Raw genomic sequence first — 12810 nt, forward strand, 5'->3', positions numbered from 1 at the left:
AGTTGTTTACACAACACGTTTACTACCGGCATCAGCTCCCTTGGATCAGAAGTATTTGTCATTTTTGCTGACTGTAGGATTTTCCAGCTGCACCTAATTTGATTGGGGCATTGTAGGTTTGAAGTGCTCATTGCCATCTTTACATCAAGTAGAAATCTTACACAAAAAGGGGGGTATGCTGTATGGTGGCTTATTATATTATGTTTTAAATGGCTTTAATACATGTGAGTAGGTTTCCGTATACTTGGTCACACGGTGTTGTCTTGTTGCATGTGCTTTGGACTTTTTTACGTATCCTTAAAGAGAACTGCATAATATGATTTGTTCCTGAATTAAGTGGAATTATACTAATTGTTTTTGCAGCATTTAAAGATGCAAATGTGAAATCTTTTGTTTTTACAACTTGGCTGCGCCTTGTTCACTGTTCTGCTATTTTCTAATACAAGAATATTGTACTATATTTATAAAATAGACTCCATACAAAAAAGTTAAACATGTTACAATGAACAGAAAACTGAGAAAAGTTCACCTATTTCTGGCAATCCAACAACTACAAAAATGGAAGCACCAAACCTACAGTACATACTGTTTATTTTTACATTTTACTATTTCTGAATAGAGCCTCATTTTTTACTTTAGAATTTTTTTTTTTTTTTTATATCATATGTACTGTAACAAAAATATATCAATGATTATCTATATGCTACATCAAAGCAGCAACATGTTAGGAACTGTGGATTTCTTGCTGTGGATACATTAATGTTCATGTACATTCACTGAACACTTTCTAACACAATCTACACTCAATAACACACATTTTACATAAAAACATGCATCCATTCCAAATACACAGCCTTCTGAAATTCATACCTCAAAGAGCTTTTCAGCAGATTGAACCATCTCTACTTCATACTGTATCACCACTGCCTGCTTTTTGTCCTGTCATGTCCAGCCTCACAATAACACTGTTCTCCCTTCCTGTTTAGTTACTGTGGCACCAAATGTATAATAGCAGTGCTGGCATAGGAAAAATGTAATATAATATATGTGTAAATAACTTATTTGATTTGCTTCTTGTGATGAATAACAAGGAGGCTTCTTTAATATATCATAACCTTTAATAAACGTGTATTGTTGATGTAACAAAAATGCAAATATACTTTTTTTATTACGAAAATACACATACTGTATTAACCAGCAGTGAACAAGATGTTATACTACTACTAGAGTTGCAGTATACAATTAGTGAACAGCACTTGCAGCAATCTGTGAAAGATCATTTTGCAGAGCATGTTCAGAAAACGAAAAGAGGATACAATAAGTACAATGTACACTTACATTTCAAGGAAAGACATGAATGTGATATTAAACAGTTGTTATCACTTTGTAGGATAGAGATGTCCTGTGACAGAATTGTAAGTAAAGTCTTATCTGGCACAGTACATGTCTTGTAAGGGTCTTTCATTAGAGCAACCCACCAGCAATTACTTGGTGGGAAAAAAAGGTATTTTAAACAATGAGTTAAAATAAAATATAACCTTTATTTAAATTGGTTAAAATTACGGAATCAGTGAATTTTCTTTTGATTTGCTTCTTGTGATGGATAACAAGGCTTCTTTAATATATCATTAACATTTAATAAACTTACATTATTGATGTAACAAAAATGCACATGTTTAAAAAAAATTCTACGACTTAAGCACAAATATGCTGTTTCTACATATGTTTGCAAAAATAACCCAAATATTTTTTTAAATAATACATATATATACATGTCTGAGCTTGTCCAGCATGAATAAAGTATATATTTTTTTGAAATGTTGGTTAGATCATACAACCCCATTTTCTGTGAGATATTTAGATCAGTGACTGTATGAAGAAAAAAAATACATCCTCCAGCAATGACTCATTTTAAAAAATCATTTTAAAATGCAAAATTATATCATGATCGAATCAGCACGTTTATTTTATAAAACAATTGGTAATAATATACAACGCGTCATCATCAGTGATAAATCAATTGGGAATAGTATACACTTATACATCAGAATGATTATAAACAAGCCATATTTGCAATATACCTCATGATAACGGTCCTATGAGCCAAAACATTGATTCATATACAATATATACTATTGTTCCTAAAATATCAAGGGCGAAGTCAAAAAGATGAAGCACCAGCATATTACAAATAGACGTGTAAAACATTGTATTATTATTATTAGCAACAGCACTCTGATCAAAAAAAAAAAAATGTGTACTGTGTTTTGCTGAGTATTTGTAATATGCTTTTTTTTTTTTAAAGTTAGCAATTTCTTATCTAATTACACAAGTGATGTTGGGTGCTGGTAGCCCTCATTACTAGCATTTATCTTAAACAACAGGCCACTCATCATCCCCCCTCCGGACTTTCAGCGTGTAAGAGGATCCCAGAACCACTGTGAATGTATGAAGAAAAAAATACTTTAAACACACAATGATTTCTTCATATAATATTATTAATATTAAGAGTTAATACTTATTTTATAAATCATTTTGAAATAATATACATCGTTGCATCATCAGTGATAATACACGATGTATAAAAAGCGCTTATAACTGATTTTGTAGGCTTATTTCATATAAAATACCAGCAGAAGGGAATGAAAAGTGGGCGTATCAGGAGGCTTGGTTAGGGGCGTGGTTAAGGGTGGATCTGGGCGGGGTTAGGGGAGGATCTGGGCGTGGTTTGCATAATTAGAGGCGTTCCCACCTGTCAAAAATGAGTTTGACGGAAAGTGGTTCCCTTTACTACTCATGCACTATGCAAATAAGATCTTCAAACCTTTCAGTAGAATAAAAGGCTTCCATACTCCGTTCTAGTATTAATCACTACATCGGCACTCCTGATACTACGTGTTCTGGGTAAGGTAGGAAGGCAATTGCACATTTTCAATTTATCCAGTGAGTCCTTGTGCGCTGCTCTGGTACATCCAGCGATGAGGTCTTACTCTTCAGCCAGACCTCCTGTCCTCTGGTCCCTTTCTTTTGTCAGGAACTGTAGCAGTTTGATGTAATGACAGCTCTTAAAACCCTTATCCTGAAAGCACTGGCCATTCCCAACTGGTGATTGATACAATAAAGTGATTATGCCAGCAGTCTCCCTACTGTTCTCTTGGAGATTTCTGTTTGTGCATAGAATATGGTTTCCATTGGAACTATTATTTCACATTCCTCCTTTTTCTCCAGCTTTGTGTCTGCATAATGCGCATGACTACTGTGTTCTTTGACATAAAGTTGACATTACTTCTAAGCATTACAGCTCTGCCACGACATCACCAATGGCAGAGTTATAATGCTTCTGCATTAATAGAAATGGGGACTTTTTTTTACTCGTTCTGCCAAATAAACTAATGATGAGCAGGAAGGCTATAGGGGAGAGAGGGATCTCCTATTTTTCCCCCCAATGCCCTATTTCTGTAGGGGGAAATATAACATCCTGTATTCCCAGCAGCCTCTGTAAAAGGAAATTCCCTTTTGAAAACAATGATTCCACCACATCACTCCCTGTGGATGGTTGACTATCTGGAGCTAACCAATTTCCCTAGTAGAGTTGATTTGAAATCTATAGTGTGAGGATGTGATCTAAGGTGTGTTTTCTGCTTTATTATAGAAGAACAAGTACAGAAAGGTACCACTGAGGAAATGAAACGTATTCTTGGACAACTCATTGGCTTGAACTCTCCAAACTCGATTTCAAGAGCTGCTAAGGTAGGAATTTGGATTTTAAATAGATTTTCTGTTTGTTTAACATTGACATACTAATATCAATATATAATGCATGCTTGATATGAAGATTACCTGTACTCTTACAAGCCAAGGTCTACTACTTATCTGCCTTTCAGGATTTCCCCACGTTTTCCTGTTTGCTATCTTTGTACAGAGTTAGTGTTAACACTGCCTCGTAATCTTTTATTGCTGGTGACTCACTGGATGTTTCCACCTTCTTCTCTTAGGTTACAGTAGTGTCAGAGCAGGATTTCCATATAACTTATTCTCTGCAGCCTAGCTCTGTGCAGACTTGTAGCAATCTGACAGTACAGTTGAATTTACAGTATATGCGCTTATATTTTCGTTACTTGAACTTTATATAGCCAAGTTCTCTGTCAACAGTACCCATCCCTCTAAACACCTGCTCTCTTGCTCCTCCTTAGTGGGCAAAGTTAACATTGCGTCTGGCCACATTTGCACTAATAGTCTACTGGTGGCTTCATTCTAATGCTGAGATATATTTACATCTTGGCCGCCGGAGGGAGGAGAGAAAACTAATTCTGCAGAGCATTAGTTGAGTGCTGATGCGCTGCGTCTTCCCTCCTGGACCACCACGATGTGTAAGATCTTGCAAATACACACAAGCTCATGTACACTTTGCAAAGGCGAGCCCTGGGTAGTACACGTACCAGTATGTAATCCTGCTGATATGTGGAAAGACGATAAGTCACACAAGTGTAGTTATGGTATTTGATAATAGCTGCACTATGGCGGCCATAAAATTGTGTGGCGATATTAATAGGAATGTGCAGGCACCGAAAAGAAAAGGGAATTTCTCTACTGAACCTGCTTTAATACATTTTGGCACTTAGACACTTATCAACCAATAATACATTTAGCCCTTTGTCACTCATCCCCTCCTGTACAGTGTGACTCTAGGACATTGCAGAGACTGTGTCCTACTACGGATGGAGAATACACCTCTTTTCTGAGGCAGCAATGGAGCCACCTTACCTAGGAATGCATGTTTCTGCTCTTCTCTGCTCCTCCTTTTCTTATTTATCATTACTGGGTATGTTTTAATGTGAGGAGAAGCAGGGCAACAGGTTGTAGCAACAAAGAGCATTGCTGACGTGTCTCCTAGGTGTACAATATAATCCATCATCTGTGTATTCCTCCATACTTATAGAAAGGTATTTTTTAATAAGTAAAAGTCCCCTTTTTCCTTTTCTATGGTTTGGTAATTCTTTTTTTTTTTTTTTTTCCTTTTCATTTTACAGAATTTATATGAGCAGTACGGTGGCAAGAGTCTAGATTTAGCCACAGTTGGAAAGCAGACTGATCAAAACCCATGGACAATGAAGTGATTTTCTGGCGTGCCCACTAATGCGAGGCCTCCGCACTGAAGATCTCACGGCACATCTGACCATGCTCAAATGGTTCATAGTGCGAAGTGTTTTCTATATCTGGTGACTCAAGCATAATTCCCATGGCAAAGTTGTAAATCTAGAAATATGTCTTGTGTGTGTGTATATATGTTATTTTATTTCCAATTGATCACTATACTCCCTGTATAAACTGTATAAATTTATAGTTCACAGCATTCCTAAAGTTGATGTTTTATTTGAAAGGAGTGATTTGTCCACCGTCTGAATATTGACTCTTCCTTTTGCCAGGGGTTAGTAGCTGTAATCTACAGGAATAAAATGCCCCCTGCCATGTTAGAGGCCGTTTGATTGCTGAGCTCTCCGTTGCTTCTCAAAGTCCTGCCAGTATTGCAAAACACAAACAAGCTTCTGTACATAAGAAGGTTGCACAACTCCTCAAGAATCAATCACTCCACTTAGCATTTTTAAGTTTGGTGACCAGATAAAATAATACTCTTAATACTGCTATATCTTTAGGCAGTAAATAACAGTGTGTGTATGTGTATGTATATATATATATATATATATATATATATATATATATATATATATATATATATATATATTTACATGTGTTCGTTCATTGTGAAGTCAACGCAACGTGAGTGAACCAGATCTGTTGTTTCTCTTAAAGGCCTGAGTTTATATTCTGTATAAAAACCTAATATTCAACTAGTAAAGGCAGCCCTGCTTTCTCTGGTGGAGGGTATGTATTTATTTGCTTTGGCATCCTGTATTGATCCTTGGCACCATGTTTTATGCTGAATGTGTTTTCAGGACACCGTTTAGCTAAATGTATGCACTTCAGTCCTAATATACCTCTCTTTGCAATACATATTTCTGCTTGTATTAAGAAAGAGCAGGTCATATATATCTCTGCATAGTATGCAATATTAGAACCTAAACTGAGAAAGTATTCTTTGTCAATGTACTTGCCTTAGAAAAGAAATATAGTGTTTTAGAAGAGGCAACACAGTATTTGGACCCTTCTGCCCACAATCTGCATTTAACTGTGTTATTACTAGAGACATATCAGTCCCTTTTTGAGAGTCATGGGCCGCCATGCTGCAGCAATAAGAACAATGCATTTTTATTTAAAGAAACAATTGAATTAAACATTACTGTGGGTAAAAGAGAGATAAGTAGGTTTTAGGATCCAAATCTGTGAGCCTAGTATGGGACATTTCAGTACCCTACTTGTAACACTGAACTAAAAGCTAAACACAGCTTTTTCTTATGTGTACAGCGTTTAGCGTGGTTTTTTTTCTTTTGAGTATAAACACATTCCACACTGCTTCTGTTGGCATATTGTGGCAGGACTTCTTGTTGAATCATTGGTTCTACGTTTTGTTTCTCCACTATTCACATTGTAAATATTGTTTTTGCTATTACGGTGTTCAATTTTATTTTCATGTTTTGTGCGTGCTGGTACTACTGCAGGGCATCATAGATCCATGTGTCCTCCTGGCACTTTATTTATGGGAAATGATGCAAATTTAGAAATGTGTTTATGTATTTACATACCAGGTCAGCTCCTCAAAACTAGTCCAATGTACATACTGTATATTGTCTTCTAGAGTATTAAAATCTTTTTCATCAATATTTGTGCCATATAATGCCAGTTGTAGTTAGGTAAAGTGTTAAAAAAAAAAGTTTTGTGTATTTATCTCTGTTTCGTATGAACAAAACACTACTGTTAAAGTTCCCGGGGGTTTGTTGGTTTTTGTGGGGGTTTTTTTTTTTTGTTTTTTTTTTAAATGAATAGACTCCCACATGTGCCTACAATTTTTTATATTTGCCCAGAAATGACATTAGAAACAATAAATCCTTGAGCGGTCATCATATGAAAGTTACCTTGTTATGCCTTTGCGCTTAGGATGCATTTGTACATAGTTACATTTTCCTTACCAAAGCTTCTCCAATTGCGGCTGCCTGAATGCATGTTTTGCACCAGTGACCACAATTTAACTAGGTGAAAACAACTGTTCAAGGGTAAAAATCAGAGGTTCCCAAACTGGGTGCCGTAGCACCCTGCTGTTCCATGGGGCACTTGCAGGTGTGCCACGGGTTTGTGATTCAGGAGCTAATCATTGTTTATGGTCAAAACCTGGTGCTCGAGGCTTCCAAATTTAGAAGACATGTACAAACAGAAGGGCAACCCTGTCCGTCATTACATAACTGAACCCAAGGATGACTGGTAAGCCAAAAATGTAATGTTTGCAGAATTTCTCAAGAAAAAACTTTTGGTCTAGGGGTGCCATGAAAAAGATTTCTAATACTCTATGGTGCTGTGATTCAAGAAAGTTTGGGAACCACTGATATAAATTATGCCTCTGTCACAGCAGTCTCATGTCACCTCTGTATATCGGGAACATAATTTAAATAAAATCAGATATGGATTATTATTTGTCTATTAATCTAGAATGCGATTAGCCTTTAATTTCTTGATACAAAGTATGTTTGGGACAACAAGTTCTTATCTTAAATATGGATTTTTTTTCTGCTGCAGAAACGGACAGCCTGGCTGGCCTATTGAGGGGTTCCTCTAAAATGTTCTATAGTTTTTCACTGAGCTATTGCTATCGATCAGTGATCCCAAACTCTGTCTGCAAGGCACCCGAACAGTCCAGGTTCTAACAATATCCATACTTGTATAAATGGACAGGTAAATTAATTAGTACAGGTTGAGTATCCCATATCCAAATATTCCGAAATACAGAATTTTTTTGAGCGAGAGTGAGATAGTTAAACCTTTGTTTTCTGATGGCTCAATGTACACAAACTTTGTTTAATACAGTTATTAAAAATATTGTATTAAAAGATCTTCAGACTATGTGTATAAGATGTATCTGAAACATAAATAAATTGTGTGAATGTACACACACTGTTTAATGCACAAAGTTATTACAAAATATTGGCTACAATTACCTTCAGGCTGTGTATAAGGTGTATATAAAACATAAATGTATTCTGTGCTTAGACTTGGGTCCCATCACCGTGATCTCTCATTATGGGATGTCATTATTCCAAAATACAGAGAAATCCGATATCCAAAATACTGTACTTCTGATCCCAAGCATTTTGGACTAGGGATGTACCTCATTTTTATTATATCACGTGCTCCTCGATGGATATCCTTAAGACGTGAACTTTTTTAAGATGCCCGTTCAGTGACCATGTGTTTGAATACTGTAAAATGTAAAATGTAAAAAAAAAAAAGTTACAGGTATAAACAAAAAATATTGAGGGGGCAGGGAAGCAATGTGAAGGACAACCTTTTTTAATTATTTTTTTTTAATCACACTGCAGTACGTTAAAAAGTAAACCTAAGTTCCTCATTTGGTACCGAGGTCGTACTGAACAGTACATACTTAGACCCAGTCCATCAAAGATCTGATAAAGTCAAATATTACCTTTGAACATAAGCTATATACTTATTATGGACTAAGTACGCAATTGGCGTACGGAGTACCGTAAGACGCACGAGCGGCACGTATGCTTACTGACTGACACACTGTAAACCTTGTTAACAACACGCTGTAAGGGTATGCTTATACTGTAAACCTTAATTCCGTAATATTACCACAATGAAACACTTATTGACCTTGATAATATAAAAGCTGTTTGAGCGATTGAGACGCTCAGAAACCCTATTCAATAACTGGTGAATCACACAAGACCTGGTATGGTTCCAACACCTTCGTAGAAGATACTTTAGTATAAAAAGGGGAAAAACAGTTACAGCTTATACACTACAGACCTAACATCAATATCTAAACAGAATAACAAGAAATAAATGTGAACAATAGCGAACGATCGCAAACAGAACAAACACAAAGAGAATAAAATGGCAAACACTTAAAGGATAACAAAATGAGAACGAATGGCGTACATAAAGAATAACAAAATGGCTACAGAGAAACTTACACACGTGGGAATGATTCGCAAGCGTGTCCTGGACCAGCCCTCAGCCTTCAGTGTGAAAACCTTTGTAGAGAGTGTGAGTGCTGGTCCAGCAATGGTGGCCTTTATATACACAACATACAGTAACAATACAATGGTCCCTATAATCTTATAGTTCATTGGACACAGGAATGTGTCTCTGCATTATAACAAAATGTCATAGGTGGGTTCGAACAGGTGGGCTGTGTCTATTTCCAACTGCTCAGGTGGGAGGTATCCTCAGGATTCCCGCCGCATGGGTAATGAACAGCAAATATAGTAAATGTCCAGAAACTACTTTTAAACATAACTATACGCAGGAGCGAACAATCTCTTCCTAACCAACACCGAAATGTTTCTATTAAAATACTCTACAGCTGGATACTAGACATCACCGTTCTACCTTTCAGACCCTTCATATCATGCAAAGAGGAATTTCTCTGTCCAAGAACCGTTTACACTAAACATACTTTCTAACATTGTTAAGGGGAATATTCACTATAAAACACGCTATGTGGGTAAAATATGTTATGATCGAGTCGCCCGCTAGACGCTCACAAACTTTACCGTAAATGCGCATATACCGCGTGTGATCGCCGGAGCGATCTTACGCAATTTGCGGATATGTGCACGCATGGCAGAGCTCATGCAGCGGGCATGTGCATGAGGGGTTAGTACAAGGCATATGAATCAGGATATCTTTCGACTTTGACAGTCCACCCTTTGGCAGTCAACAATAACTGCCACTATCTAAACAATTCAAGCAGAAAAATATATACCATGAAATACCTCATTATGATTGGGAGTAGGGAGGAGAGGAGGTGGGAAATGTATGACCTAGTGGGATAGTAAAAGCATGTGTGTATGAAATCCATGTCTGAGGGGTCATGTATCATCGTGCCGTACGTGTTCTAAAATAAGCTTCGAGGTATTGCGAAGTATACATTGAATCCTTCTCATCCCGTATTAAGGGTCTGTAAGTGGGCTAACAAACTCTACCGAGCTCTTTTCGGCTTTTAGTTCCAACAAATGGGGGTGCACATTAGTTGATGATACATGAAGGGGGAGAATATGTGAGTGCTAATATATGTGCCTATATTACCTGTCGACTATGTGTGTCACTACCTGAAGATAAGAAACATGCATTATAAATGCAGTCGTATGGTTATGTATGTGGTCGTCTTTGGGTGTCTTGTTGACGTCTTGTCTGATGTCTTGTCTCTTTACTGTATCTTTGCTGTAAGTGGCAAGCAAAGCTCTTCAAGTGTCCATAAAAATTTACAGTCTCTAAAAGCTCATTATGTGTGTGTGACACAGTTCATCAGTGGTCTGTATAAAGGGTCATCAAATTCTTCTTCCAGGTGGACGTCTTTGTACCTTGGAGGAAACCAAAGGAGAAACGGGTGAAAGAAACGGACCGTGGAATCACATTTTATCACAACATTGTCTCGATTGACGGGTCATAAATTAAACTAGTTGTTACAATGCCCTCGCTCCTCAAACTCATCAATTTGGTTCTACGCTTGCAATTCATTACAATCCGAACACATCTGAATATCAGACCGATCATTATGACAACTCCTAGGATACATAAGAGGAACTTCCCTACAGTAACGACAACATTTTGAGCCCATTCTCCTAAACCTGAGAACCAATTACGTGGGTTCAACCATGATACCCAGCCGGTTAGTTCATTACCCACAGAAGCAAGGGTAAGGTTGTGTCTCCTTCGGAACTCCCACTTCAATTGCAAGATATCGTCCATCTGTTGATCTATGACCTCTGTTGGGTCCTCAGTGCTGTTTGTGATATACGTACAACACTTCACTCCATACTGAGTTGCTAGGGTGACACAATACCCTCCTGTCACTGCTGTGATGTAATTGAGAACCATCCTGTGCTGGATCAGTTCCGTTTTGTAAGCTTGCAATTCTCTCCCTGTATACCTGAAGGTGTCATCATACATCTCGGTGATATTGTCTATCAGGTTCGCTAGCGCGGTAATATACCTAAAATGTATAACTCCTCTGGCGGTACGGGTGATATCTAACGCGAGTAGGAATTGAATCCCGGTGGATTCGTGAATCAAATCAGAGGCTGCATGCTCTGTCCTATCTATAAGGTGTCTTTTTACAATGTGTTCGTAATGGGTGTGAGTGTAAGGAGCTTGAGCATTGCGGTGAACATCCTTCATCTTTTCATGGGTAATGGTCATTACTTCCGGTAACACTCTTCCAATGTAACACAATCCCTCTGAGTTTGGGTCAAGCCACTTATACGCCTTCCTCCCACATATGAAATATGCATCATCGGGGAGGACATATGGGACAGAATATGACATCACCATGTTACAAACCTTCCAGGTGAAAACTCCTATCCCTAACTCTCTCATCTGTCTAGTACATGTATCAGGTTGTATGATATGTGCACAGTATCCTGGTGATACTTCTCCAACTCGCATGGGCCTACTTCCTAGAGTGTACCTATATTGGAAATATCTTCCACTGTTGGCTATTTGGCTTATAAGCTCTGAGTCGATGGGCATTCTATCGGCTCTGTGTGAGAATGTCATGGTTCGGTTGTTCCATGTCACTTCCCAATTTCCCGGCTTTCGGGAATTGGAAATGTTAAAACATATTAGGGACCTATCTACATGATATTGGTGGAGCTTCAAACTAGGAGGGAAAGAAATAATAAGAATTTACTTACCGATAATTCTATTTCTCGTAGTCCGTAGTGGATGCTGGGGACTCCGTAAGGACCATGGGGATAGCGGCTCCGCAGGAGACAGGGCACAAAAGTAAAAGCTTTAGGATCAGGTGGTGTGCACTGGTTCCTCCCCCTATGACCCTCCTCCAAGCCTCAGTTAGGATACTGTGCCCGGACGAGCGTACACAATAAGGAAGGATTTTGAATCCCGGGTAAGACTCATCATACCAGCCACACCAATCACACTGTACAACCTGTGATCTGAACCCAGTTAACAGCATGATAACAGCGGAGCCTCTGAACAGATGGCTCACAACAATAATCCGATTTTTGTAACAATAACTATGTACAAGTATTGCAGACAATCCGCACTTGGGATGGGCGCCCAGCATCCACTACGGACTACGAGAAATAGAATTATCGGTAAGTAAATTCTTATTTTCTCTGACGTCCTAAGTGGATGCTGGGGACTCCGTAAGGACCATGGGGATTATACCAAAGCTCCCAAACGGGCGGGAGAGTGCGGATGACTCTGCAGCACCGAATGAGAGAACTCCAGGTCCTCCTCAGCCAGGGTATCAAATTTGTAGAATTTTTCAAACGTGTTTGCCCCTAACCAAGTAGCAGCTCGGCAAAGTTGTAAAGCCGAGACCCCTCGGGCAGCCGCCCAAGATGAGCCCACCTTCCTTGTGGAATGGGCATTTACATATTTTGGCTGTGGCAGGCCTGCCACAGAATGTGCAAGCTGAATTGTACTACACATCCAACTAGCAATCGTCTGCTTAGAAGCAAGAGCACCCAGTTTGTTGGGTGCATACAGGATAACAGCAAGTCAGTTTTCCTGACTCCAGCCGTCCTGGAAATCTATATTTTCAGGGCCCTGACAACATCTAGCAACTTGGAGTCCTCCAAGTCCCTAGTAGCCGCAGGTACCACAATAAGCTGGTTCAGGTGAAACGCTGACACCACCTTAGGGAGAAAC

The 12810-nt window shown here is 38.5% G+C and overlaps 1 protein-coding gene across 5 annotated transcripts in view; it reads left to right on the forward strand.

Moving 5' to 3' along the window:
• Nucleotides 1-8057, forward strand: part of TTK (TTK protein kinase) — a 429767-nt gene extending 421710 nt beyond the window's left edge. For 4 of the 5 annotated variants that reach the window (XM_063916870.1, XM_063916874.1, XM_063916872.1 and 1 more), the window contains exons 21-22: nt 3653-3750; nt 5031-8057. In XM_063916870.1, the coding sequence (XP_063772940.1) occupies nt 3653-3750; nt 5031-5117 (185 nt within the window). In that variant the 3' untranslated portion in view covers nt 5118-8057. The remainder of the gene's footprint in view (nt 1-3652; nt 3751-5030) is intronic. The other variant, XR_010176004.1, reaches the window with a different exon arrangement.
• The last annotated feature ends 4753 nt before the right edge of the window (nt 8058-12810 follow it).

The sequence above is a fragment of the Pseudophryne corroboree genome, chromosome 4 (genome assembly GCF_028390025.1).
Source record: "Pseudophryne corroboree isolate aPseCor3 chromosome 4, aPseCor3.hap2, whole genome shotgun sequence".
In the NCBI taxonomy this organism is placed as follows: domain Eukaryota; kingdom Metazoa; phylum Chordata; class Amphibia; order Anura; family Myobatrachidae; genus Pseudophryne; species Pseudophryne corroboree.